This window comes from Alternaria metachromatica, assembly GCF_023757995.1.
Source record: "Alternaria metachromatica strain BMP 0045 chromosome Unknown scaffold_47, whole genome shotgun sequence".
Classification (NCBI taxonomy): Eukaryota; Fungi; Ascomycota; class Dothideomycetes; order Pleosporales; family Pleosporaceae; genus Alternaria; species Alternaria metachromatica.
In genome coordinates this window covers 155,847-182,086 of record NW_026055538.1, presented here as the reverse complement: position 1 = coordinate 182,086, position 26,240 = coordinate 155,847, and the positions used below count along the sequence as shown (strand labels likewise).

The following is a 26,240-nucleotide window of genomic DNA, read 5'->3' as shown; positions in this document are numbered from 1 at the left end:
TTCGACGTTGTTCCTAGTCATTAAGGCCATTGCTACGGCCTTGCGCGACTGATTGGTAACGACCCTTCACATCGGCCGAAGTCGCTCTCGAATGATGCACATGGTTCGGGAATACCTCCCAGGACCCCGGCTCATCGTCCTCGAACAGATCGTCTAATCCTGGATCATCTTACTCGACCGCTTCTTCTGCATCCTCGAACAATTCATCTAAGTTCGAATCATCGACCTCAGCACTCTCTCCCACGTCTACGGGTACCGTATCTTCGGCGTTTTTCTTGACAAACGCTGGGTTCTTGTCTGGAATGGCAGACGGTTCCCAGCCTTTCAATAGAGTTTGCTGTTCGAGTGACAGCTGCAATTGTTGAGCCTCAAGATGTTTTGCCGCCCAATATTCATTGAAGCGTGACCAATTTGGCCACTTCTTCACATCCTCGATACGCTTACAGCGCTTGAGATCCCACTTGTACTTCTTCAAGTCTTTTGCGATTTTTTCTTGGCGCGCGGACTCAATGGCAGCGGCCTCTTCGTCTGGAGAAAGCTCAGAATCAACTTCAGAAGTAGGTGCGAGGCCCTGTTCAAGCGGATTCGGTACCAGGGTAGGTACAGGTGCAGCTCCTGCATCGACCTCATCGTGTGGCTGCTCTCGCCATTTTTTACTCCGTTCCTTTCTCGCTCCTTTCTTCGCGGTGGCATCCGCCTTCTTTTCATTCCGTAATCGCCCTTTCTCCGCAGTCTCCATCTTCTGGTCTTTCCCCTTACTGGTTGACTGTTCCGTCTTCCATGTAATATGGCTCTTATACAAGTCGCCCTTCTTGACCAACTTTTCCACCTGTCGTTTCCACGCCGATTTCTCCCGCGAGATTGAAGCTCTCTTTCTTTCCTTTGTGACTCCTTCTGTGCAGCAGGCCCCGGTTAACCATTGGTGGTTGCATTTGTACATTCCGGTGACTTCGTGCGGCGTAAAGTCCTCGATATCGCCAGGGTATGGAGGGACCGAGACTTTGTCCAGGTGATGTTTCCTCTGGTCTGGTTTGATGGGCTCCATCGGTACTGACGAAGTAACGGTAGGCGCAGAAGATATAGAAGTCTGGGGCTGTGGTAGTGGATTCTGCCCTGCTAGAACTTGATCAGATATGGGCAGTTGAGTCGTGTCTGCCACATCCACCGGGGACGTCGCAGATGCAATGCCGCAATACTGGTCATAGGCAGCTACCATATCCTGGTCGACTAGAGTCCCAACTGCCTGAGCCGCTACGATCCGGTCCCACCTCGCCCTGGTTTCAGCTGTATCTTGCTTGAGTCTACTCGCAAACTCCACCTCGGCCTCAATCAAGCTCGCTTCGAAGGTTGTGATACGCTTCCATAGCGACTGATTTTCTTTGCTAGTTTGGTCATACTCGCTCATCTGACGTCCTAGCTCTGCCATTTGGCGGTATGCGATATAACGCTTGTAGGAAGGCAGGGAGCGTAGGCGCCACACATCGCGTGGTACTAGCATCTCATCTTTCTGATCGACAGCAGATCCGATAGTGCCTTGCTTCGCGGGAATGGCTGGAATGATCGTTACGGCCTTTCCTTGAAGGTCTGGATGCGCATTGATGAGCCACTGCTCTTGCTGAGTGCGCGACGTCGTTCGCGCGGCCTGCACATTCACAGCGGGAACTTGAGCACCGCGATGAAGCCCTTCTACTCCTGTCCGATGAGAGGCAATCCGTGTGGCTGCGACTGGAGTTGCGCTGTACTGGTGTGGTCCTTGTGTACCCACCAGTGGCTGGATACGCTGTTGCTGTTGCTGACTGCGCTGAGAGTGCCCGGGCATTGTAGGCACCATGGGGTGATTTGGCTGGTGACCTTGGACAGGCTGAGGTATAGGTATTCCTGATGTAAACCTATGCTGATCACCTTGTACAGGCTGTTGGCCCGCTGTAGGCCCCATGGGGTGATTTGGCGCGTGACTATGCGCAGCCTGGGATGCATGTAGCCTCCACGCATAATCAGGCTGTACCACTCGAGCAGGGTGTCGGTTGACGTTCGGCCCATAGACTTGGTATAAATTCCCAAACCCCATTTGTTGAGTTGTCGGAGGCCGTGACGGGGGGCTGGAACCATACTGTCGGTTGTTGCTGTGTATATACCCTAACGTGGGAGTATATAAGCCGCCCTGGGAAGGCGTGTATTCTGAGTTGACTCCCCATGGGTTCAGTGGGACCGATGGATTAGTATGCGGCGGGCTTAAGTAGGGAGGATGGACAAGAGATGACGATGCTTGTCGTGGAATGTAAAGCGAGGGTGTTTGGGTGTAGCAATCGTGGACGTCGCTGGAATCTTCAGGCGGCGTCCAAAGTCCATGTTGACGTTGTCGCTTGATCGGTCCAACCGATTCTTCTTCGTGCGCGCGCTTCGGTGGGCGAGGTAGCGTCGCAGGCGTGGACGGTAGCTGAGACATAACAGTATGACTACCAGCCGTGGGTATGGCGAGACGTTGTTGCTTAAAGACTTTTGGAAGCTCGCGAATTCGCGATCGAAGTGTTGAGCGTGGCAGTGGACAGGTGGAGGTGGGTTCCAGAGGCTGCGGTATTGCTGGAAGACCAGACCCAGCGTCAGGACCAGCGAGCACGTGATTCATTCGGTCACTATTGTTCTGAATACGGGGCGATGCCTGCGAAACGCACTGACGGTCACTCGGAAGCGGCAAGTGCTGTGTTGCTTTCACTTTCACTTTGCTTGTGCTACTCTTGCGTGCAGGAGCCTGTATTAATTGGAACGCATGCTAGATCGATGATGAAGTAGGGAGGGGTTCGGTACTAACGTCTACATGAATAGGGTTCGTGGTCAGAGGAATCGTGTCGCTTACCACCTACATGGACGCTTGTACCGAAGAAACTAAACTGCATATTAGGACTTGGGGTATACATTGTCTTCTATACTACGTATCTGTACCTGTAGAACTCTGTGTATGCAGCAAAGTAATACAGACTATCTCTATTCGCGCGTTAAAAGGTAATATAAGTAGTCTAGCGAAGTTTTCCTCTACTCTAACTCTAAGTATTGCGATATCTCTTATTTAATAAGAAGTACCTTTTATATATATAGTAGTTATATAATTTAGAAGTTATAAGTAGCTTATTTTACTTTATATTATTATAATACTATAAATAAAATAAAAAAGAACTAAAATATTAAATTATATACTATAGTAAGTTAATAGTTAAGAAATATATAATATAACTATACTTTAATATTTTTATTACTTTTATAACTTATTACTTTATTAAATATACTAGTGTAGAAATATAAGTATAACGTAGTTAAGTAACATAGTATATAATTATAATATAGGTATATTTTCTAAATATCTTATTTTATAGTATATAGTAGTATATATTCTTTTAAAAGTTTTAGAAATTAAAACTAAGCTATAAAGCTTAACGCTCTTAAACCTTATATAAAAGTATAAAAGTAAAAAGCTAGAATTTAGCCTAAATTCTATAAAGAAAAAGAGTATATAAGTATTCTACGCGCTCTATATACCTTTAGAAAAGTATTTAGAAGTTATATATATATTTTATTACTTTCTAGAAGCTTTATATAAAAGTATAGAGTAGAGAAAGCTATAACTATAAAAAAATAGCTATAAACGTTTAAGAACTTAAACGTATTTAAAGCTATTTCTAAAATAAGACTATAAAGTAAGAATAAGACTATAAGGTAGTAAAGTAGTAAGGTGTAGTAGTTTGTAACTCTAAATTCTATACGTAATAACTCTAAATTTATTATATAATAGCTATTTTAATAAAAAGTTTTATACGTGTAATTATACTAAACTTTTTAGTAGTTATAGAAAAGTAAAAACTTCTACTTTCTTTTCTTTCTCTCTTCTCTTATCTTTCTTATTCTTTATATCTTCTATACCTTTTAAATTTTTTTTTATATTTATCTTTCTAACTATAATATACTATAATAATATATTAGATAACTTTATAACTTTCTATATCTCTAAGATACGTAGGTACTATATACTACTTATAGTGCTAGCTATAGTAGCTTATAAATATAAAAGTAGTAAGTTTAATTTTATAAAGTATATATTAGTAAACTAGTAGTATAAAATAATTATAGATAAGACTACTATATATACTAGACTAGTCTATAGATTTAATATTCTTAATACTATATAACGCTGCGTATTTAATACTATATTTAGAATCTATATTACTATCTTAGAATCTATTACTATAATAGTAAGTAGTAGTAGTTTTTTAGAGTATATAGACTTTGCTAGTCTATAGTATTCTTATTAGCTAGATCTTATTAAAGCTTTATACTATAGCTTACTCTCTTAAGTCTAAACTAACTTTATAAATAATATTATATAATTAGGTAAATATAAAGCCTAAATACTATAGATTTTTACTATAGTAGAGAATCTTCTTAATGTAAAGGCGCTTTAAACTACCTCTATAGCTATACCTATAGCTTTTATATAGGCTAGTAATTAATAATAATAATAACTATAAATCTATAATTAGGCTAATAATATAAGTAAGATAAATAATTTAGATAATAGAGTAATAATAGCTTATTAATAAGCTTATAGTAGAATATATAACTAGTATAGACTATAGGTATATTTAAAATCTTTCTAAAGTATTTAGACTAGCGTATTAGAGTAGAGAATATATAGCTCTTTTATAGTACTATAAATATATTACTACTAATTCTAGAATTTTCTTAAGCCTTTAGGTAATTATAACTATAATAGAAGTAGTAGTAGCGCTTACTTTTAAGAGAGACTATATATAATATAGTAGTGCTACTAGATATTATCTATATATTATTAGTAGTAATAAATAAGTTAATATAGATTATAAGTCTTTATTATAAATATATAAGAAAAAAAAGTATAGATAAGTAGTAAAAGGCGTTTAAGTTTAGACTTAGTTTTAATAGCTTAAAAGTTTATTTATTAGTTATAATATAGTATAATATTATAAGATATAACGTAGTAGACTCTATCTCTAAGGCCTAGAGAGAATACTTTTATAACTTATATAACTATAGCTACTAATATTTTCTTTATTAATATTATAAGTATTAAGTATAGCTTCTAAAAAATACTTATACTTATTAATAATATTTTAGCTACTTATACTTTTTTTAATTTACTTAGTATTAATAAAATAGCTAGTATTTTATAAGCTAACTTTTCTACTTTACTTATTAGCTTTATTATTACTTTACTTATTATCTTTATTATTACTTTACTTACTACTTTACTTATTAGTTAAAATACTACTTATTAGTAAAAAAATAGTATATACTTTTTTTAAGTATAAAATATATAAAAGTACTATTAACTTAAAATTTAGCTAACTATATAAGTAAAACTTATATAGTATAACTATAAGTAAACTTTAAAAAATAAGTAATAAATAATTTACTTTACTATTTTTTATAAGCTAGCTTTACGCTAATACTATAAAAAACTAAGTACTTTAGTAATACTTTATTTTAGCTTAATATATAATAAATATATATTAATAATATTATTTATAGTTATAGCTTAAAAGTATAAATAAAAGTAAAGTAAAAGTTTAAAAATAGTAGTAGCTATTAAGTAATAGAATTTATATTTAAGTAAATATAGTCTTATATGTGTCTTATATAGGCTAAACGCGAAGAAACAACCTTTTCCTCTACTTCTAATCGTTCTTATTAGTGAAATTGTTACTGTCGTAGAGAGCCTCAAGATCGTGTTTTCCGTCGAACTCGAGATGCACTTTCAGTCCGTCGGCGCCATGTTGGTTGAGAATTGTGCCACGTTCAGTGTTGAAGAACATGTAGTTGCCTAGGATCTGGTTCACCTGAACTCCTGGTAACAGCTTCCTTGAATAGTCTTTTAGGGACTCATCCGGTCCTGCTTTAGGCCAGTAGTGGCCTTTAGCGGAGCTCATGCCACGGAAGGTCAAGGTCTTGAGATTTGGCCATGGTTCGGTGAAAGCTTGCTCCACATCTCCTTGATGGCAGTACGAAATTGCTCGTTTCTGGTATCGTATTCGGCATCCACCCCGTCGTAATCGCGGTAGCACCATGGATGTAGCGAGTCGTCGTCCAGGTAGGCTCTTGGAGGCTGCTTGTGGGAAAGGGTGAAGCAGTTATCGTGGGCGTCTTGGCGGTGGAGCTCGATCTATGAGTGAATGGTGTCAGTATATGTCCCGAATGCGGTACAGTGGCGCTACTAACGTTCGTCCAGAGCGCCGACTGCGCGAACCCGCGATACCGCTTCGAAGCGCGCACCAGCTGAGTCAGATCGTGCGGTCGCAGGTAGCTCATGACGTCGATGGTCAGCTCGGCTGGCAGCTTGTCGATCATGGCCTCCGTTTTCGATGAAGACGCTACCGTGGTGGCGGCTCAGTGTTGCAGGACACAATAGATGTATGTGTTTGTGGAGGAATGAGAGACGGGGATGGGCTCAACAGGTAGTCGTGAGATGATAAGACGCTAGTGGGAGTGAGTGCGCATCAGAGGAAAGAGCGGAGGAGGGAAGCGCTATCACGTGCGCGATCGTGGAGTGAGACGGCACTGCAATAGAAAACTCGGGTTGCTGCATACAATGTACTATATATCAACAACTGATCTATCTTAAAGGCGATGTATACTGCAGAGGTAGTCAAGAATCCAACTACATCTCCATCACCATCCCGACCTATGCTCCGTAAATCCTGAGATCAGCGTAACCATTCCGCCAACCCCTAGCCTTTTCCTGCACAGCCTTCACCACCGAATGCGGCAACGGCGCCGTCCACCCCTTCTTCACCAGCAACTTCTTCTCCTTCTCGTAATACCCTTCTTTGCGCCACACCTCGAGTGTAACACCTAGCTTCTCAAGCTCATCTGCAGCGTACCGGAAGAAGGTGACATCCGTCGGATCCAATTCATACAGGCGAGGTGCATCTTCCCTCGGGTTATCCATCTCCATGATCACAACAAGAGCGAGGCGTTTGAGCGGAGGGAACATGGCGGCTAGAGCAGCGAGGCAGATTTGGAGTGCTTCAGTTTCGCTCATCTCATCGCTTTCTTCAATGGTGTTGTGGAGAAGAGTGACGAGATGGTGGAGCTTGTCGATGTCGATGCAGTCCAATGTTAGATCTTCCAAGCTCGCGGGGAAGACGGCGTGAGGGTTGGAGAGACACTTCAAGTTGGTGGAGTTGGTATCGCTTTTGGGGACGAGGAGGTCGAAGTCGATGTGTAACTGGCGGAGATTTGTGAGATCTTTGAACGTATCGAAACGGGGGTGGCCTTCTTGTCGGTCGGACTTCTGATTTGACCACTGGAGTAGTTCTAGGAGTGGGGTGTGTTTCTCTAGGCTTCGTAGCAGTTCAGCTAGGTTGTCGCCACGCAAAGCGAGAGGCAGGTTGTGTCTGCTGCGTCCGCAATTATCGACCACGAGTTCTCGGAGGTTGGCCATTGCTGGGTTGCTGACCATGTTCTCGATTATAGCAGGAGTGATGTTTCTAGTTGTCGTAAATCGAATTCGGCGGAGGACGGGTTGCGCAGGCATAGGGGATGGATAAGCGAACATCGATGTAGTCGGTCGTGCCTCGACGTCGAAATACCCGACATTGTACTCTAATGTTCGTAGGGTTGGCAATACCACAATGGAAGGCATCAGAGAAAGACCGGCGTTGTGGACGAGATGTTGAACGTTCTGAAAGGGGCCTTTGCCGTCACTCCAAGGTGCCCAAAGAAGGCGTAACACATGTGTAGGTGGTTCTTTGGAACCAAGTTCTAGATACTGGATCTTCTGCGCCATAAACAGAATGAGCGTGAAAATCTGATTGCTGGCTGTATAGTGATTCATGGGAGCCGTCAGAATATCACAATACAAGGTCAGTTTTGCTGAGAGGAATTCCGAGAACCCGCATCCTGGAGAGAGAACTTCATCCAGCACCTCTTGTATCGCGTGCGTGTAATTCCATACATCATATTGGAGCTTCTTCCTCGTCGGCGGCTTTATGTCGGCGTCGTGAGAGGACCAATGCTGGGCTGGTATGTAGCTCAAGCTCTTGATGTGAAGGGCGAGTTCCTTGCGGTCTAACAACGTGAAGAGCAGTCGCAGTGGCCTTTCAAGCTCAGATTCATACACTTCGATATTCGTGTAGAGATATGGCTCAGCAATGCCCCGGTAGTATTTGTTCGTCTTGGAGAAGGCGCTGAGAGCCTTAGTGTCGCCGACGAGGCAGCTGGCGATTTGGCCATCAAGCTCCGTCGATAGCTTCTGGAGGGACATGTTGTATGCTGTTGGGCCGACTTCGTTGAAGTGGTGGAAGAACAGTGGTGTGAATAGAGGTCGAGTGGAGAGTCTGCAATCACGAAAGCAACCGCCTTAAAGTTGAAAGTTGAAGCCAGTGGTCGCTCGCAGTAGTTGATCGCTATACTTCTGGTAGCGGCGTTGAGACTGGCAGAATAGCGGCGTGGATAAAGCCTGGAGTCGGATATAGAACTGAAGAAAACACAGTCGACCACACCCGCTCGGACCCTCATCTTTCGGTTTACGCACCGCCAGTAGTGAAAGACCCATGGATCCCTACCTGTGTGCGTAAGGTGTTCATTTTCATCTCCCCACCAACTCAGATGCGACCCCAGACCTTCTTCAGCCCACTCACACGCATATGCCCAGTTCAGATCCATAGTCTCCTACCTGGATGCACGTGAGTATTCGTTTCCATCTCCCCCAACGACCCAAATTCCGCTCAGAACCCTCTCTTTCAATAATCACGTGTACCCCCACCAGCAGTGAAGAACTGTGGGATGTTTCCCACCTGCGTGCGTATGGACATCGCGTCTACTTCCCTTGCGCCCTTCAACATCCTCGCACCCATGACGTACCGTCAATCTTCAACTCTTTCCTGCTTGCACGCTGAGCCATCTGAATTCCGCTGCTCATGTGCTGGCTATACATCATGCTCTTGCCTTCGCATCTCCTTACACTCTACTTCACCTCTCCCACCGCCTCAACCCCATGAACATCAAGACCAACACCGCACCCACTTGTGATGTAATACGATTAAACATTGACCAGCCCGAGCACACCACTACTTATGTATACATATGCTCCTTTCCCACTAACGCCACTTCATAACCTTCGTTGATCGAGATGAAGAAAAACGAACACGCTTGATTCCGAAGAAAATGTTCAAATGCGAGAAAAATTGCGGTCTTTCATTACCTCAACGGCGATCCCGCCCTCCCCTCCACAGGCGTCTCGCCCGTCGTAACGCGTATACTAGGCAAGCGCTCTAAATTCAGATTCAACGCCGGTAACTGCGGCGCCCTCGTATTAATCGGACTTTCGTAATTCGGAGGATCTTCATACGCAGGCGCGTCTTCCCCTGGTACCATCGGTCCACTCCCGCCAACTCCACTTCCACTTCCACTCCCACTATAACTCCTCTCCGGATTCAAACTCACAACCTCAAACCCCTCGGTATTAGGACTGGGACCAGGACTAGGCCCAGCAGTAGAATGTGAATTCGAGCGCGACGCATCCGCAAAGTCGTAATCGTCTGAACCACGGGATTCTACGGATTGGGTGAGAGATGTGACGGAGAGGCCGCGGGCGTGGGCGTCGCGACCGCGGGATTGGCCGGAGAAGGAGGCGGCGGAGTCGAGGAGGGGTCTGTTGTCGCTTTCGGAGGAGTTGGCTCGGAGGCGTGTGCCGTCGTGGCGCGCGACGCCTAGATCGCCATACGCAACAGCGCTCACGCGTCTGTCTCTCGACCGGGTCCGGGCTTGGTGCTCTGCGATGAGCATCTGGGAGACGGAGAGGTCCGCTGCTTCTTCTGCGCGGCGCCGTATGTCAGCTAGGGCCTGGACGTCGCCGCGAGCGCGGGCTTCTCGTCGGGCTTGACGCCGGGCTTCGCGGTCGGTGGCTTCGATGCGGCGGGCGAGCCGGATTTGATAGAGGGATTCCATTTCTTCTTCTCGTTGGCGCTCTTCTTCGTCGATGGTTTCGGGGAGTTCGAGGACCGTGTCTACGCCGCCGCGTTCGCCTTCGCGGGCGAGGACGCGCTCGTTCTCTCGTGCGGCAGACGAGTAGGCGGGGAGGGTCATGACGCTGCGGACGGAGGTGTTTCTGTCGACGCCGGCACCGGTAGTGCTGTTTATTTGCCTCTCCGGATCTCCAGCTGCTGCTCCGCTCATCTCACCACTTGCCCTGCTTGTGCTCCCCCGGTACTCCGTATCCTGCAGACTGGTCGAGTAGTCATTTCGGCGCGGGCGCTTGCGGAACGCTTTCCACGAGAATAACGAGGGGAGTTTGTCGGCGGACGACTGCTGTGCTTTCTTTGCGGCGCGGTACGGGGCGCGGAACTTGAGGGTTGAGAAGTATGTGATTATGAGGATGGCGAAGATGGCGACGGCGATGATTCCGACCTGGGGAATGCAGGGTTAGCCAGTGCGTGGTAGAGTATGGTAGAGCGATGGCGTAAACTTACTACGACAAAGGTCCTGCCCTGCTTGGAGACTTCTCTCCTCTCGAGGGCGCCGTCCCTTGCATGCCGCGCGGGTAACAACATGGCACCCAAACAACCATGCACCGGGCCCGTCCAAACGTCAAATGTCACCGGAGTCTTGTTTTCACAATGAGATCACTTGTTTGGAGAAGTGTGGATCGCCCAGGCTGCCAAAGGCCCGCCTTCTTGGTTCTGTTTGGCACTAGGGAGCTGTCGAACCGTTGCGTCGTGCGAGGGTCAAGGCAAAACGTTAAGAACAAGCGGCGGGAAGCGATGTCGTGGATGCGGTTAGGATATTGGGGGTTAATGGGTGTATAGTTTGGCGACTACGGAACGACCGAACAACAATGGGGGAGAGCCGCGAGTAATGGTCTGGCTAGGTCTGCGCCCGGAAGTTGGTCTTGGCAACCTGGCTGAGTGTTGATGCGGTTGCTGGGATGATGGAGCTGTGACCAGGGGCTGTGGCACGACGAGGTAGGGAGATGGAAGGATTGCAGTAAGATGCAGGACGATGCAGTAAAGAATTTCTCTGGCATTGCCATCTTTACACATTCAATCGCATCCTCAACAGTTATGCATTATGCAACATGACAACCAGCCAGCGGCAGACGCCAAAAGCAAGCCTCATGTCATCTCCAGAAACCTGCTGCTATTCTTAGGCGCCATCTCCCAGATTCAAGGTCCCCACTAGCGCCGGCTCCTGATTGGCGCACCTACTGCAAGATGATCGCATTCACATGTTTGATCTACAGCGCCGTGGCACAGACTGAACAAACGGCGGTCGCAATAACGGTCGTGAGCAAAATTTCGAAAATGGTTATACAGTATATTTTTTGGAGTAAATGACTTGAATGGAAGTCGACGCTGGCTAATTTCAACTCCAAGATGGAATACAATAGATACAAGAACCTGGATGCGCTTTCATGACATGATAGACTAAAACTTCTTATCCAACTTTTTCAAGAAACTGCCAATCCCCTTCTCCACTTTATCTACCCGCTTTCCGATGTTGGAGTTGCGTTGCGGTGCGTTGGGGTTCTCGTGATCTTGCACTGCGGCTTCGTTCTCCGTCGGCCGGTACAGCTGCTGATGCAGGTTTTGTCCCTGTGGTGGAGTTCCTGTGCTACCGTACTGGTATTGCGCGTAGCCAGGAGAAGCCATTGGCTGGTATTGCTGGGGAGGGAAGCCGGGAGATGGTAATGCAGAATGCGCGGGAGGGGATTGAGGGGCAGGAGGGAAGCCAGGCGAGGATGGGTAGTTGGCGTATTGGTGGACTGGTGCTGTGGAGGTTCGCTTCATAGCTGGGGGTGGTGGGGTGCCGTTGTACTGGCCTGGTGGAGGGGCAGACGGAGGGGGTGCGAAGGATGGCGGACTTTGTGATGCACTTGGTGGGCCTGTGAAGCCCTGGCCGGGTGCTGGTGGTCCTGGGAAGTATGCCCCTGATGTTGGCTGCGGTGCGAATGAGGCTTGTAGTGGGTTGCCGTATTGCGCTGCATGCTGATCGTGAACTGCAGCAGATCCAAGTCCCGTACCATCATTGGCGTCTGGTGGAGGTGGTGTCTTCTCGCGATGAGCAATCGGCTCAGGCGCGGCTGGAGCAGCCGGGTTGTATGCCATTGGAGCGTAGTTGGGTGGCTGCTCGCTGGGAGGAGGTGATGTAGGGGCGGGCGCCGTGGGAGGACCGGGGAACGACTGGGTTGTGCTGACACTCGGAGTACGGCTTGTATGTGATATGGCGGCGCTTTCCAGCCTTGCGATGACTGGGCTCAGGGCATCGTTCTTGTGTTCCGAGTGTGTTAGTGTGGCATTGGGGTTGCGCACAATCTGCATTTGGTGTGGTTGCAGCACCCTGCGGATGGAGTCGAGGAAGAGACTCGCGTCTTCCGGCGTCCAGAAGTACAAGTCCACCGTGTGCAGCCTGTACATGTATTTGCCCTGGTTCGAGGGATCGGGTGTGGGGAGATGCCATTGCGACGTGTCTTGCTGGGGGCTCGCGCTGCCATTGTGACTCCTGAACGCGTCGACGGTGAGGGTGAACAGACATGGGTGTTTGTATGTGTGCTCGATCTTGACTGTGTCCAGCTCTATACAGCATGTCAGATGGTGTGTGATGGGGAGATGTGTCAGCACTCACGGCCGGAAAAGGCATCCTGGTTGGGAGTGCCCGCATGATTCGCGACTTCTATACGCCCACTCTGGCGCATAGGGTTGTGGTAGAGGTAGACATAGGAGCTCTTGTCGAAGCGGTGGTGCGGGGGGACCTGGGCAGGCGGGGAGATGTAGTAGTGGACGTCTGCGAAGCTATTCACAGTCAGTATCGGATCAAGATTTGCAAAGCTACCACTACTCACAGCGTCAAGAGGGAGACTTCTCCCTGCTGCGGAGGCATGGTGTTAGTGTAAGATGGCAGTCTATCAGGCGTCCAAGATATGCTTCAGCCAAGATGTGGGTTATGAGGTCAGCTGTAGTGAAGTAAGACGGAAGTTAGCACGCTCGCAGCAGCATCAACAGAACAAAGACATATATAGGGTCGCAAGGCTGTCATCTCAGCTCCCCACGGGTGCAGCCAACAGCTGCGCGCTCTTCTATTTGCGTCGTGCTCGAAGCGCCCGAGTTAGTGTCTTGTTTAGTAGGCGCCGGCCCAAGCTCTGCCGAATGGGCAGCGGGCAGCTCTGCTCCACCCGTGACTTGCGGACCTCCGAGCCAATCCAGAAATTTGCTGCATCGAGCATCGTCGAGCACGAGCATCCGCCGCCGACGACGCGCAATTGAGCCAGCACCCTGCATTGAGCCTCGCCGTCAACTGGAACACATACACTGGACATACCGTCGCCCACACGCATCGCGCTCGCCCACCGCCGCAGCCCAGCGAGGGCAAATTCCCACGTCCACACCCGCCAACATGTCTCTCGTCAACCTCGCACACGTCTGCTCGCACATGCAGAATGCATCCAAAGCCCGGCTCGGACTGACGTCAATACCCGTCTCCAAGATGCACGTCAACATCGCACTGGGCCTCCAGCGCGAAGGCTTCCTCTCCTCCGTGACCCTCGGCGGGCCCACACCACCCAAGCCCTTCCTGCTCCAAACGCAGCAAGACCCCGAGCAACACGAGCAAATGGCCCAGAAGCTCGCAGAAGAGCCCTGGCTCGCCTACCCCGTCGACGCCCCCGCCGGCACAAAACAAAAGTCACCCCTCGGCGCAGAACAAGTCCACGACATACACGTACCCCAGAACCCCGCGCGGAGACGATTATGGCTCGGCCTGAAGTACTGGCAGAACGAGCCTGTCCTGAAGAATATGAAGCTGATATCCAAGCCCACACGGAGGATATGGCTGACGAGCGAGGATCTGGCTAAGATTACGCGGACAAGAGAGTCGAGCTATGTGAAGGGTTTGACGAGGCCGGGAGAGTGCATGTTCGTCACGACGGACCGGGGGATACTGGAGGCGAGGGAATGTGTGGAGCGGCAGTTGGGTGGCATGGCGCTGTGCAGGGTGTGGTAGAGAGACGGGATGGTTATGGACTGTAAGACTGCATTGTACCAGTATCATGATGGGGCGGGATTGCATATATGAGGGCTTGCATGGAGTAACGCGCGACGCATCTGTAGAAATATCAAACCCAATTACCATGTATCTTGAGTTTGACGGACAGGAATTGGTCGAATGCGTTAGTGCGCTGACACGAGGGTTGGACTGGAGGGGTGCAAGAACCAAGGCGATGCGAGTCAACGTCACCAACAGTGAACAGCGGACATCCCGGTACAAGAGACTACGCAACATGGTCAGCCTGCTTGTCATCGCACATTGGGCGGCAAAATTGTTGTTGTGAGCTAAATATTGCTGTTGGAAGTGGTTGTTGACATTTCATTTCGCTGTAGTTCAGAGCATGGATTCGCTCACGACCAAAGGCCAAAAATGAAGCAATTATCTACAAAATTCGTGCTAATCTACATAAACATCCCAGGATGTATCCTCGTAACAAACTTCGTGACCACGTTGCTTGCATCCCAGCGTCCCAATTACCAAAAATCAAAGGGGGAATATGTCCAAAGAAATTCGTAAAGATCTGACCATGGCCTTTTGCCAGATGTTTCCCAAAACCCAACTCCAGTACCCGTGATAATCCTCATCATACATCTCTCGTCTTCTTCTTAGACGTAGCTGCGGCGGCTCCGGCTGTGGCTCGCGCGGGGGCTGCGGGAGTGGTGGCCGTGACGCGATCGGTGGACTTCGCGCTTGACGACGACACGGTCGTTGCGGTGGTGGCGGTGCACAAGGAGGGCCAGGATGGATGTGATGAAGAAGAAGATGATGTTCCTGCACAGAGATTAGTTTCGGGGATGGTTTCGATTTCGAAAAGTAGAACTTACATGATACCAAACGCCCACGAGGCCTTGAGCATGGCGCATTGGCGGTTGGTGTCGACGCCGAATCCAGTTCCACTGATAGTAGCAATACCCAAGTCGGCGCTGTAAGCACCACGTCTGCTGAAGTTGGTGCAATCAGCATCGGCAATGCCGCGCAGAGCGTAGACGGCTCCGATGAAGGCGCCCATGAAGAGAAGGTCGATAAAGGCAACGAATTTGGCCGAGTGCTTTGCGCGCGTGTAGAGGAAGAGGGTGCCTAAAGCCCATACTGCGCCGAGGACGGATACGATGAAGAGAACGAGGATGGACGTGGGTGTGAGCAGGTTGCGGCTGTTGTACCAATCGACGAACCACGCCAGCATACCCAGCGCAGGTATGAGGGTGATGATCTGGAAGATGCGCCAAAAGATGAAGGATAGTCCGGAGAACGACATGATGGCAGTTGACAGGAACCGCAGATGCTTCGTGGGAAGACGAGTTTGCTTTGGTCGGGGCTGTCAGCTGAACCACGGTTGGTTGATGCCGTGTAGCGAGGCAGGTGCGATGCGACCAAGTGAGAGATGCAAGACGACGACAAGGCGCTGAGGAAATGCAGGGCAGCGCGCTTTTAAGATCCTGCAGCGACAACAGACCAGGATGCGTCTTGCTTTGCGATCGGGTTGCAGAACGGTCGCGGTGTTGCGGAGTGACGTATAGTCGACGGAAACCGGGATGTATACTTTAAAGTGGGATGTCTGCTCGGGTGGTGGGTATTGGTGAAGGCGGGGGAGGCTGGTACTGTGTGGCTGGATCGTGCCTTCCTCATTTCTGGCCAACCAAACCACCAAAACACCGCATCCTACGGCCACACCTCAAACACGCCATGCCGCGGCGGTAGAACTGGTTTTCGATCTACTCCGGAATACTAGAATGTGTTCGCATCCTGCCATGCTTTGATTTTCGCTGCTCGCTGCTCGATGCGCATTAGCTGCTTCGCGTGGAACCACAACAACACACGCCGCAGCTGAGAGTGGGCCTAGACAGCTGTCGGCGCCCAACCCGCTTCCCTCAGCCTAGACGGCACATGGGCGTCGACGTTATTCGTGGATGCTGGGCAGAACCGCCGAGCAAGCGGCCGTTGACAGCCAGCAATCACCTGAGATTCGACCCGACCAAACGTCTTTGCGCTCATCACCCAGCGCCGTGGGCCGAGCGCCCCAAACACAAGGGATACCTTGCGTGAATCCGGACGTTATGGAGCAGCACCGCGGACCACCTAGACGTTCAAATCTCACGCCGCTCGCCTGTGCCGCTCTTCCTTTGCATCCTCGCCTGCGCCTAAGGATTGTTTTTCATTTCCTGCTGCATGGTGATGGGATGTGCTGACCGCCCAGAAGCACAAGAATCAGCCGGACTTATCACAGACTGCCATTGTCTGCCATCCAAGCCATTACACTGGGGTCGCTATTGGTCTCTCCACACGCACGATGCACCTCGTCCGCAATAGGGACTGCCATTGTGCTGGGCTGTTCGCTTCGCGGATTAACCTGCAGCAACTCGGTAGGATGCGTTCCTTATCAGCAGCCAGACCGCTTTCGATCACTGCTTACTGCCCTGTGCTCCACATCCTGTACGGCGGGACGAGCGGACATGGGTTTTCGAGAATAGGTTCAATATATACAACTCCGTACCGCATAGCTGTCACCCTTTTTACCCCTCGCGTTTTTCTACGCGCGTGTGGAATTTCTTGCCAATTCGATTCCTTACATTTTGATGCCATTGCACACTCCTTCAGCCGTCATTTTCTAATCAAGTACGACCACGTTCTCAGCCGGCGCATCTCGTTCTTTCCGTGTCTGGATTCACGCGGCAAAAATAGCATTCATCCGAATATACGAGGGAGCGAACCCCAGCATACTCCAAGCCAATTTCCACTGCCTCCCGACGTATCTCTTAATCTTTCGAAGCCCATGCCAGGAACTGATAGAACCTTTGGTGTATTGGAGATATCAAGCGACATTGCCTGAACAAGTCACACAACCTGTCGCCGATCGAAATTTTGCTATCGACTTCGAGAGGAGTCAGAGGACATGTCAGCACGAGGCGCTCGTAGTCGCAAGGTACAACAGAAAGAAGTTGAGAAAAAGGAAAAGAAAATTGCTGTAAAAGGAAAGGTGCCAGAAGCCACACAGGAAAGCCGAGATGGATTTGCGGAATGGCGTCCATCACCAAACCCCAGCAATCCGAGAAGTGGCATAACACGCTCCTTCACAGTATCCAGCAACAACAGCCATACGACATCTCGGAGTAGTTCTACGCACGATGGCGGAAATGGTAGCAGGCCGCGACTAGCCACCCTTCCGTCTGACGTCTCCTCTGGATCCCGACCTCCGCCAACGAAATCATCGAAGGCAGAGTCAGTCTCAGACACATCTTCAAAAGGCAAAGAGAAGATAAAATATCAGGCAAAGGGCAAAGACACAAAGGCGCCTCGTGGTAGAGGCGGAGGAGTGCCGATCAAGAAGACCGTCGCGCCGTCACCTGGCCCTCCCGTCTTCAGATCTGAGTCGTCAGCGGGTTCCTACGCTCTTCCGCCTGACCAGAAAACATGGTTGAACTTCAAGATATGGACCGACGGAAGAGAAGAACTGCGTCCATACGCCGGGTTTAGCTATGACGAAGATATGCAACACGGCAGCGTACTCATATACTTCAAAGAGGAAGTAGATGAGGACCACCCAATCCCCTCGATTCGGGCAGACTTGGATATCCTCCAAAGCTCGGGATCCACCTGGCTGAGCAATGCCCTGCTGTATAGTCTCATCGATGATAACGACGTGGATGACTGGGCTCTCTCGGAAAATGCAAGTTCACCATCTCAGCCTTTCTCGCCGAATTTCCCACAGCCAGCACAACGACGAATGCTAGGGCCCACATCACCCGGTGGACGGTCTCCACCGCCCTTCGACATCGATCAGTCACATACCAGCATAGATTCTCGGGCTACTTCTAGGGCTTACCATCCATCTGAGGCCTCTCATGGGCGCCAACCTAACTCGCCGCCTCCCTTCCAGCAGGGCTTCCAACGGAATCCAACCCATGAGATATGGTTTACTGCGCCTGACAACGTGAAGACACCACAGGCACAAAGACTTCATCATGTTGCTATTCGTAATTTCCTGGCCATGTTGCACGGCAAACCCATAGTTGGATCGGACGTGTTCGATATGCTGAGCACGCTGCAACCTCAAATACACGTCATGTACGATCTTGACACCGACACAAGATCTGGAATGACAGCCAGGGAACGAAGCGTGCAGATGATTGTAGAATATCTCGGCCGTTATGGAATTGACGACCTGCGCAACAACATCCGACGAGCTCTAGGGCTTCTGGCTTGGGCAGAACAGGATAGCGTCAAGTGGCGACAGGGCTACCTCGAAAGCTTTGTTCACCTGGCTGGTGTCATGACACAGGAAATTGAGGATCATCCGGATTTCAAGCGACTGTCAGTAGTCACAAGGCGGAACCTTGGATTGGCTGCCAAGACGCTGCAGTTGCGCGTCATGGAAGCCGAGGAGAAGCTGTCCACATTCGATTTTGGTGATCTTTGGGAGGACAAGTTGAAGACCGTGAACAGTCCAGTCTACCAAAGCTATCAATCGTTTCGCCAGTTCCTTATCGGGCATTTCACACGCATCTACGGTAACTGGCCGCCGACTTCCGACAAGACATGGCTTAATCGCAAGGTTGTAAATGCCATGCAAGAAGACTTTGGTTCGCTATATGACTACTTCGTCGATAGGGAGGTAATATGGAATCCTCGAGAGGAGCGGGCCTCCCGTAAGTGGGAAATGGCCCATAGGAAGAACGACAGCTTCAGGGCAGACCTGCCAGAGCTGGGGATGACAGATATGCTGGTCACCTACGATGCGAAGAATGGATATGCGCATATCCCGCATCCGTACCCTTTACTTCCAAGAGAAGTGCCAAAGACGAGTAAAGACAAGGAGAAGAAAAGCTTCTTTTCGTCGTTGAAGAAGGACAAACCCAAGGATGCTACGAAAGATGCGAAGGCACAGCTGCAGCTCTCCATCATATTCAGCGATGCAACGAACATTGAGAAGCTAGATGTCAACTTCAACGGTAATTGATACACGACTGCCATATTGATGACACGTACTGACACTCGATAGGATCTACACTTATCGACAAGTTTGAACAGTTTGAGCTCACCACCGACCTGAAACACATGTCACCACGCGAAGCCCGTCTCGGACGCTGGGTCCTCCTCTACGGCATCCTCCAAGTCCTCTCAACCCTATCCGTCGATGTCCAGGGCCTCAGACACACCGACGGCGTCCGCTCCTTCCTCAACACCGATCTAAAGCGCATGCCCGAGTGGGTAAGCAACGGCCAGATCGAGCACCGAGAAGCCCGTCAACAACGCTCCTGGTGCTGGCAGCGCGCCTGGGACCCCATGCCCGCGCAGTCCGCACCCGTAGAACTCGAAGCCACATCAACCAATGCGAACGAGCGTACGAACCACCACGATCACCAAGAAGCACGACGTGCAGAGATATCCGCGCATAATTTCCCCAGTCCACCGCCTCAACACGCTCTTCCGCCGCCGCCTCCGACTGCGGTTTCGCATAATCTCGACGGCGCAACGTTGATGCAAAACGACATTCGTCGTCTCGGCGAGAAGATTAATAACCTCTCCCTGTCCCACAACGCAGGTGTACATTTCAGGCAAGAATTTGAACGGCGCCGCGAAAACGAGAAGGTCATCCAGGACGAATTCCACGACCGCAAACCGCGATTACAAGGCGAGACGTTCGGACCAAGGGCAGCTCGGGATCAAGCAATCAACAACAACAGCCACATCACCAACATCAACAGAAACGACACCTACTCCCCACCCCGCCTAGACTCCCTCGCCCTCCCCCCTCTCCCAAACTCCCACGCCAACACCCGCCCCCGTTCCCGCGACCGCGACCGAGACCGCCCCCACCCCTCCCAACGAAGCACCTCCCGCCTAGACGCCACATTCCTCCTCACAGACTCCGACTACTCAACCCCCAGCCACCACACCAACGACTTCATCGACCGGCAACAAGCTTCTCTCCTCCCACCACCCTTATCCCTGCACACCAACTCGCGTAGTCATACAGCTAGTTTGACAACAGACATAGGCCACTATCCGTTTGGTGCGGGTGAGAACGAGGGGGATGGGGAGGGAGAGATGCAGTGGCCGGTCCCGCCGGGGTATAATGAGAGTAATAGGGATAGACGGATGGATGGGGATGGCGGGATGGGGACGTGGAGGGAAGGGAGGGAGAGTACGGTGTTGGGGGATGGGTATCGGGTTATGAATTTTGAAGACGAGGAGTATGGGGGCAGAGATGGTGGGAGGGGTGCGGGTGCGGGTGCGAATGCGGGTGTGAGGAGGGATGCGAGACGCGTGAGGGAGAGGGGGACGTGGGATACGTGAGGCTGGGATTAGGTCGGAGTGGCGGAAAGGAAAATTTGGCATGCATTGGATTTGGAAATGTCTCGGCCTGGATATACCCTTGTTTTCGTTTGTGTTGTTTCTTTCATGGGCTGGAGTGTAGTATCAAAAGCAATAGATTGCATGTAGGGAAAAGGCTCCATAATGGTAGGGTACACTAGTCTTTTCGCATCGCGGATTATACGTGGTGAAGGTGCATCCTTGTTGTATTCGTGTAAGTTCTACTTATATCAGTCGAGCAGATGGGCGATAGTGTACATGTAGCTGTGTGTACTCATTACAACTTCACCAACACAAACCTCGTCGTTATACACTCCACAAAACCACGGTATTGGAAAGCCGAGAAGCATATTTCCATACAACAGGCCCGTTTTAGGTAAGACTACCTAACAACCAGACACACCAGAAACATACACACCACTCTACTTCTCCATCAAACTCTTCACCCACCCCGGCACAGCCGGTCTCTTCTCCCAGCCCTCCTTCCAACTCTCCCTCCACCCTTCTTTACTAGCCGGCATAGCAAACACCGCCGTAACAAACCACACCGTCTCCCCCTTTTTCACATCCTTCTGCAGAACCGGCAACACCGTCCTACTCTCCTGCAGATTACTATTCGCATCAGCCAGAATAACACTTCCCTCGCGGTTCGTCTGGTAAACATCCGCGATACCCACAGCGCCCGTACGGGGCGAAGCCGCGAACGCGGATGTGGAGTCTGAAGCGCCGCCCTCGGGGATGGACGTGTCTAGTGTACGCAGTGTGCCGTTCCATTCAGTAAGGAGACGGCCGTCTGATTCACGGGCTCCGTACACAGCCCACGCACCCTCTGCGCTCTTGATATCGCGACCAGATATCACGCGATGGACGCGGAGATGCCAGTTCGGCGTCTCTTCCGCCGGCGGCACAAGATACGACGTAATCTCCACATCGCCCCAGGGCTTCATACTCGACACCAGTACGGGCACGCCATCGAAGTTCTCAATCGACGAGTCCCCGTTCAGCGCTCTTCGCATCTTCCACAGCTCGCCGCTGTCGTCGGAGAAGGCGAGTTGCGACTCTGGCACGAATTGCTCGAGTTCTTGGTAGCCGGTGGAGACGGAGTAGGCGAAGGCGGCGCTGTAGGCGAATTTGCCGTATTTCGCGTTGCTGTTTTTGATGGCGTAGTGGCAGGATTGGCCAGAGGAAAGCATGAAGCTGTGGCCGCCTGAGCGGCACACGATTTGGCGGGGGTGAGGTAGCGGACGCACAACGCGCGTGTTGGCATATGGATGCGGTTCCTCTTTCGCGGACCAAAAGGGGTGGGATTCGGGTACTGCGAGACAGGCGAAGGCGAGCATGCACCAGTACGGGCTTTGAGGCGAATTGTAGTTCTCCGCGAGGTAGTAGTTGGGGTACGAGTAACCTACCGTGAGCATGCCGTTGGATTGAAAAATGTCGTGTTGCGTTGTCCACCACCGGAGATTGCGCATCCAGATTCCTTTTACTACGCCCCAGGAGAGGGGGGCGGGCAGCTCGAGGTCTGCGTACGCGATTGCGCCCCAGAAGGCGACCATGGCCCAGCGGTAGGTCAGTGAGCGGCCGAAGGTGATGGCGCGGCCTTCGGGGTCGAAGAAGTGGACGAAGTCCTGGGCGTACATGCGTGCGCGCTCTTTGTACTCTGCAGCTTGCTCTGGGTCGATGTCTGCGGCGAGTTTGGAATAGAGGAGTTGTAGGTATTGGATTGCAAAGGAGCCGGAGTAGTAGTCCATTTGGCGGTAGGTATCAGGTCCGTCGTTGGACCAGCCGTCGCCGCGGTAGTACGTGTTCAGCTGCTTGATGTCCTTCTCCAGCTGCTCTTTCGACCACTTTGCGCCATTCCTCTCGAGGCCCAGATTGGCGAAGACGCGGAACCAGAGCCTGACAGAACGTTAATGTCGCGTCTCATGACACACGACAAGGGGACGTGAAGGAATAAGAGGGCCATCATACCAATTCGTATCCGGCATCTTCTTATCATTCATACTCCCCAACCACGTCTCTACATTCTTCTTCTGCCTCTCCGTCAACGGATCCCAAAACTCTTTATTCGCAACCGCAAGCGTGAATCCAATCGGACACGCCTCCACCATCCTCTGATCCGTATCCTCCATATACCCCCAAAACTCCGGACTCTCAGGATCCGTCCCAGAAATGAGGCCTTGGACAAACTTGTCCGTTGCAGCATACTTGTTACCCCCAGCTAACAGAGGCGCAAGGCCCCATAGCGGGCGAGCGAAGCCTTCGACCTGCGCACCTGTCTCATCGAAGCGTGTACCTGTGCTGCCTACCTTGATCAAAGCATTGTTGGGTGAGAAACCCGGAATGAGGGGATCCAGCAGTGAGCCCACGGCGGCAACGACATCGTCGCGCGACTTGAGCGGATTCGTGGAGAAAGGATGGAGGTTGAACGCCCGATTGGCGTTTGCCGTCTTCGCCGCCATGCTTCGTGTGACCTAACGGTATTTGCTTCTGCGAGTGTGGCTTGACAACAATACGTGACGATCACTGACTTGACCGTGACTATCGCAACGCCAACTTCCGTGTTCCGCTATCTCCGCTGCGCGGACGATTATGTTCAGGCTTCCTTGGCGATGAGTTTGGCCTGGAAGAATCTTGAATGTAAGATGCGGGTGGATGCGTATTGGTGGTGTTAAGCGCAGCCGATTAATGCCCAGGAGCCCAGAACCCCAAGACGGTAGAACAAGATGCAGGCAGCGGATTGGGCGTACTGAGGCGAAAGGCTTGACTCCAGTACGGTATTCGATTTCGCCGTCGTCGAGCACAGTCGCAGACACACAGTCTTTCCAATGTTTGACGCTGTTCTCTTCGTTCGTGGGGTTGTTGAGTTTAAGTGACGGATGCAACGTATTGGTGATGCGCAACCTCGGTGCAAGATCGTACCAACACAATCCCGAAGCCTCTCTCATCAGCCTGAACACAATACAAAGTAGACAAGTAGACCAGCACCCCACGACCAAATTCGACAGGCCACAGACGTCCATAACCGTTCCACTCCACAAGTCATCCACAACGCCTCGCCCTCGACCCATCACGCGTCGGCGCGGTCGTGGGGCATCCCTCGCCCCGACCCCATCGCAGGTCTAATACGCGGATAAATAGCCACAACAACCGTAGCGCCTTCCTCAGCGGGGAGAAGACATGTGTCGGATTACTCACCTTGCCCAACACGGAAAGGTCGCAGGGCCGTTGCTTCCCATTCCACGCCCCCGCAAGAAAACGGAAGGACAGCGGGGGGAGACCCCAGACCGTGATCGAACCTGGAGATATTACTCTTGGCAACCCTTTGACATGCAATCCAACTCGCAACGCCACCCAGCCGTCAATTGGACGGAAAAAGAGGAGGACTTGGCACTTCCAAGACGGCCTTTCATAGCTCCCACTAATCCCACCGCGTGCTTTCCGCCGAGCCAAGGCTATCTCACTACCAAGCATGCTTCGACAGAGTGCGGCGCTCGTCCTGCATGTGCCCCATTGGCCGGAGCCACAAAGGGACGTTCATCTGATGCTCTCGGTACCCTGTTTGTGTGGCTAGCGGCAGCAGCTCTCGCTGTGTGTGGAGAGAAAGAGCAGTGTGGAAACGTGGAGTCTGGGGTCTTGAGTCCGGGGTTGATGGAGGATCACGATAGCTTGCAGGCCAGCCATGGGGCAAAGACCGCGGTGACGGACCAGGCGAGTTACCCCGTCTTGAGCAAGGAGCTAGTGCTGCGAGGATGGCGCATGGGCCGCTGTACCGTCTGGCTGTTTATATATCATGGCCATGCACATCCCACTGGGGAGCTTTTTTAGACCAGCAGTCTGCGGAGATCTTCACTCTTCTCTCGCTATTCTCTTCGAACGACACCTGGTGTGCTATACACCAGCGTCTGGTCTAGGGTCAAGCTTGTGGTTTGATTGTTCTGTCTGTCGGTATGTATTCGGTCCTTATGTCCTTCAACAGCTTCTCCATGTGTCATACATACTAAAGACAAGATAGATCTATACTCCCACCGACACGGTAGCATCCCCGATCTACCCGACATCATGGCAGCTCCATCCACCGGCGCGAAGTTTATTCGCATGATCGTCAAGAACGACTCCATCAAATCCGACCCTCACGAGATCTACGGATGGCGCGCCTTCGCCATGGCGGGTTCCGCCTGTTTTGGTGGCATGTTGTTTGGTTTCGATATCGGAACCATTGGAGGTGTGCTTGAGTTAAAGGAGTTCCAGGAGTGAGTCTTGCTTCTACACTTCAATTGCTCCGCGACACTGACAATCCTCCCAGCAAATACAACATCACCAACCTCGACAAAGTCGGCAAAGCCAACCTGAACGCCAACATTGCTTCCACCCTCCAAGCCGGATGTTTCGCCGGTTGCTTCATCGCCTCATGGGTAGCCGACCGCTGGGGCCGCAAGACCGCCCTCCAAATCGCCGGTCTCGTCACCATCGTCGGTTGCATCATCCAAGCCGTAGCCATGGGCGCCCTCGCAGCCATGTACGTCGGCCGCTTCATCGCTGGACTAGGTGTAGGAGGCGCCTCCATGGTCGTCCCTCTGTACATTTCCGAAAACGCACCCCGTGGTATCCGCGGTGGACTCACAGGTCTCTACCAACTCTTCATCGCAACAGGAACCTGCCTCGCCTTCTGGGTCAACTACGGATCACTCATGCATCTCTCCGGTGGCGCACAAGTCTACATTGTTCCTCTTGCTCTCCAGGCTCTCCCCGCCGTTCTCCTCGTTGGCTGCATGGCGCTGAACAAGGAATCCCCTCGTTTCCTCGCTAAGCAGGATAAGTGGGAGGAAGCTACTACAGTGCTTGCTCGCATGCGCAACCTACCTCACTCGCACGCCTATGTCCAGGACGAAATCAAGGATATCGCCGACCAGCTTGAACACGAGCGTATGCTCGTTGCGGGTGCAAGCGTCAAGGACCTTCTCAAGGAGATGTTTACTATCCCCGGTAACCGGAAGCGTGCTCTCATTTCCATCGGTCTCATGATCTGCCAGCAGATGACCGGAACAAACGCCATCAACTACTACGCGCCCCAGATCTTCGCCGCCCTCGGTCTCAAGGGCAATTCCGTCAAGCTCTTCGCCACAGGTATCTACGGCATCGTCAAGATGGTCGGCTGCTTCGCTTTCCTCATCTTCGCCGCTGATTCGCTCGGTCGCCGCCGTTCGCTCCTCTGGACATCGATTGCCCAGGGAATGGCTATGTTCTACATCGGCATCTACATGCGCGTCGACCCGCCGATTATGGGCGAACCAGTACCAGGAGCTGGATACTTCGCTCTCGTCTGCGTGTTCCTCTTCGCCCTGTTCTTCCAATTCGGTTGGGGCCCCGTATGCTGGATCTACGTGTCTGAAATCCCCGCCGCTCGTCTCCGCTCCCTCAACGTTGCCATCGCCGCTGCTACACAAGTACGTCCTAATCCTACCCCTTCTCCCTCTATACTTTCCCCACATAAAAACACATAACTAACAACCCCCCCAGTGGCTCTTCAACTTCGTCGTCGCGCGCGCAACCCCCAACATGATGGCCACCATGGGCCAAGGCGGCTACGGCACCTTCTTCACCTACGGCGCCTTCTGCTTCTCCATGTTCATCTTCGTCTGGTTCCTCATTCCAGAGACCAAGGGCCTGTCGCTCGAGAAGATGGACGACCTCTTCGGTATCACCGAGTTGGTCAAGAACATGGAGGCGGACCGTGAGAACCACGCTGATGACATGGATGCTAAGAATGCGACCGTGGTCAGGGAGGAGAAGGTCGGTCATTAGATCGACAGATCTCGGAATGATTGATGTTCGCTGGTTTATTTACTGTTTGGGGTTGG

At 50.9% G+C, this 26,240-nt stretch overlaps 10 protein-coding genes across 10 annotated transcripts; 3 read left to right on the top strand and 7 right to left on the bottom strand.

Annotated features, from left to right (window-relative positions):
• Window positions 1-169: 169 nt before the first annotated feature.
• J4E83_010579 (uncharacterized protein) lies at window positions 170-1,831 on the bottom strand (the record flags this gene model as incomplete). The annotated part of the gene is made up of 1 exon (XM_049337460.1): window positions 170-1,831. The coding sequence occupies one exon, from the start codon at window positions 1,829-1,831 to the stop codon at window positions 170-172; it is 1,662 nt and encodes a 553-aa protein (XP_049183444.1).
• Window positions 1,832-5,702: 3,871 nt separating this feature from the next.
• Window positions 5,703-6,372, bottom strand: J4E83_010578 (uncharacterized protein; the record flags this gene model as incomplete). The annotated part of the gene is made up of 2 exons (XM_049337459.1): window positions 5,703-5,972; window positions 6,298-6,372. 2 exons carry the CDS (start codon window positions 6,370-6,372, stop codon window positions 5,703-5,705), a joined length of 345 nt encoding a protein of 114 aa, XP_049183443.1.
• A 334-nt stretch (window positions 6,373-6,706) lies between these two features.
• On the bottom strand, window positions 6,707-8,290 carry J4E83_010577 (uncharacterized protein; the record flags this gene model as incomplete). The annotated part of the gene is made up of 1 exon (XM_049337458.1): window positions 6,707-8,290. One exon carries the CDS (start codon window positions 8,288-8,290, stop codon window positions 6,707-6,709), a length of 1,584 nt encoding a protein of 527 aa, XP_049183442.1.
• Window positions 8,291-9,225: 935 nt separating this feature from the next.
• Window positions 9,226-10,577, bottom strand: J4E83_010576 (uncharacterized protein; the record flags this gene model as incomplete). The annotated part of the gene is made up of 2 exons (XM_049337457.1): window positions 9,226-10,434; window positions 10,497-10,577. 2 exons carry the CDS (start codon window positions 10,575-10,577, stop codon window positions 9,226-9,228), a joined length of 1,290 nt encoding a protein of 429 aa, XP_049183441.1.
• Window positions 10,578-11,450: 873 nt separating this feature from the next.
• J4E83_010575 (uncharacterized protein) lies at window positions 11,451-12,903 on the bottom strand (the record flags this gene model as incomplete). Its single annotated transcript, XM_049337456.1, has 3 exons — window positions 11,451-12,598; window positions 12,649-12,815; window positions 12,866-12,903. The coding sequence occupies 3 exons, from the start codon at window positions 12,901-12,903 to the stop codon at window positions 11,451-11,453; spliced, it is 1,353 nt and encodes a 450-aa protein (XP_049183440.1).
• Window positions 12,904-13,416: 513 nt separating this feature from the next.
• Window positions 13,417-14,022, top strand: J4E83_010574 (uncharacterized protein; the record flags this gene model as incomplete). The annotated part of the gene is made up of 1 exon (XM_049337455.1): window positions 13,417-14,022. The coding sequence occupies one exon, from the start codon at window positions 13,417-13,419 to the stop codon at window positions 14,020-14,022; it is 606 nt and encodes a 201-aa protein (XP_049183439.1).
• A 650-nt stretch (window positions 14,023-14,672) lies between these two features.
• J4E83_010573 (uncharacterized protein) lies at window positions 14,673-15,322 on the bottom strand (the record flags this gene model as incomplete). Its single annotated transcript, XM_049337454.1, has 2 exons — window positions 14,673-14,838; window positions 14,892-15,322. 2 exons carry the CDS (start codon window positions 15,320-15,322, stop codon window positions 14,673-14,675), a joined length of 597 nt encoding a protein of 198 aa, XP_049183438.1.
• A 1,760-nt stretch (window positions 15,323-17,082) lies between these two features.
• J4E83_010572 (uncharacterized protein) lies at window positions 17,083-20,361 on the top strand (the record flags this gene model as incomplete). The annotated part of the gene is made up of 3 exons (XM_049337453.1): window positions 17,083-17,140; window positions 17,220-19,013; window positions 19,064-20,361. 3 exons carry the CDS (start codon window positions 17,083-17,085, stop codon window positions 20,359-20,361), a joined length of 3,150 nt encoding a protein of 1,049 aa, XP_049183437.1.
• Window positions 20,362-20,801: 440 nt separating this feature from the next.
• J4E83_010571 (uncharacterized protein) lies at window positions 20,802-22,841 on the bottom strand (the record flags this gene model as incomplete). The annotated part of the gene is made up of 2 exons (XM_049337452.1): window positions 20,802-22,278; window positions 22,351-22,841. The coding sequence occupies 2 exons, from the start codon at window positions 22,839-22,841 to the stop codon at window positions 20,802-20,804; spliced, it is 1,968 nt and encodes a 655-aa protein (XP_049183436.1).
• A 1,600-nt stretch (window positions 22,842-24,441) lies between these two features.
• Window positions 24,442-26,184, top strand: J4E83_010570 (uncharacterized protein; the record flags this gene model as incomplete). Its single annotated transcript, XM_049337451.1, has 3 exons — window positions 24,442-24,632; window positions 24,686-25,826; window positions 25,900-26,184. 3 exons carry the CDS (start codon window positions 24,442-24,444, stop codon window positions 26,182-26,184), a joined length of 1,617 nt encoding a protein of 538 aa, XP_049183435.1.
• Window positions 26,185-26,240: the final 56 nt, after the last annotated feature.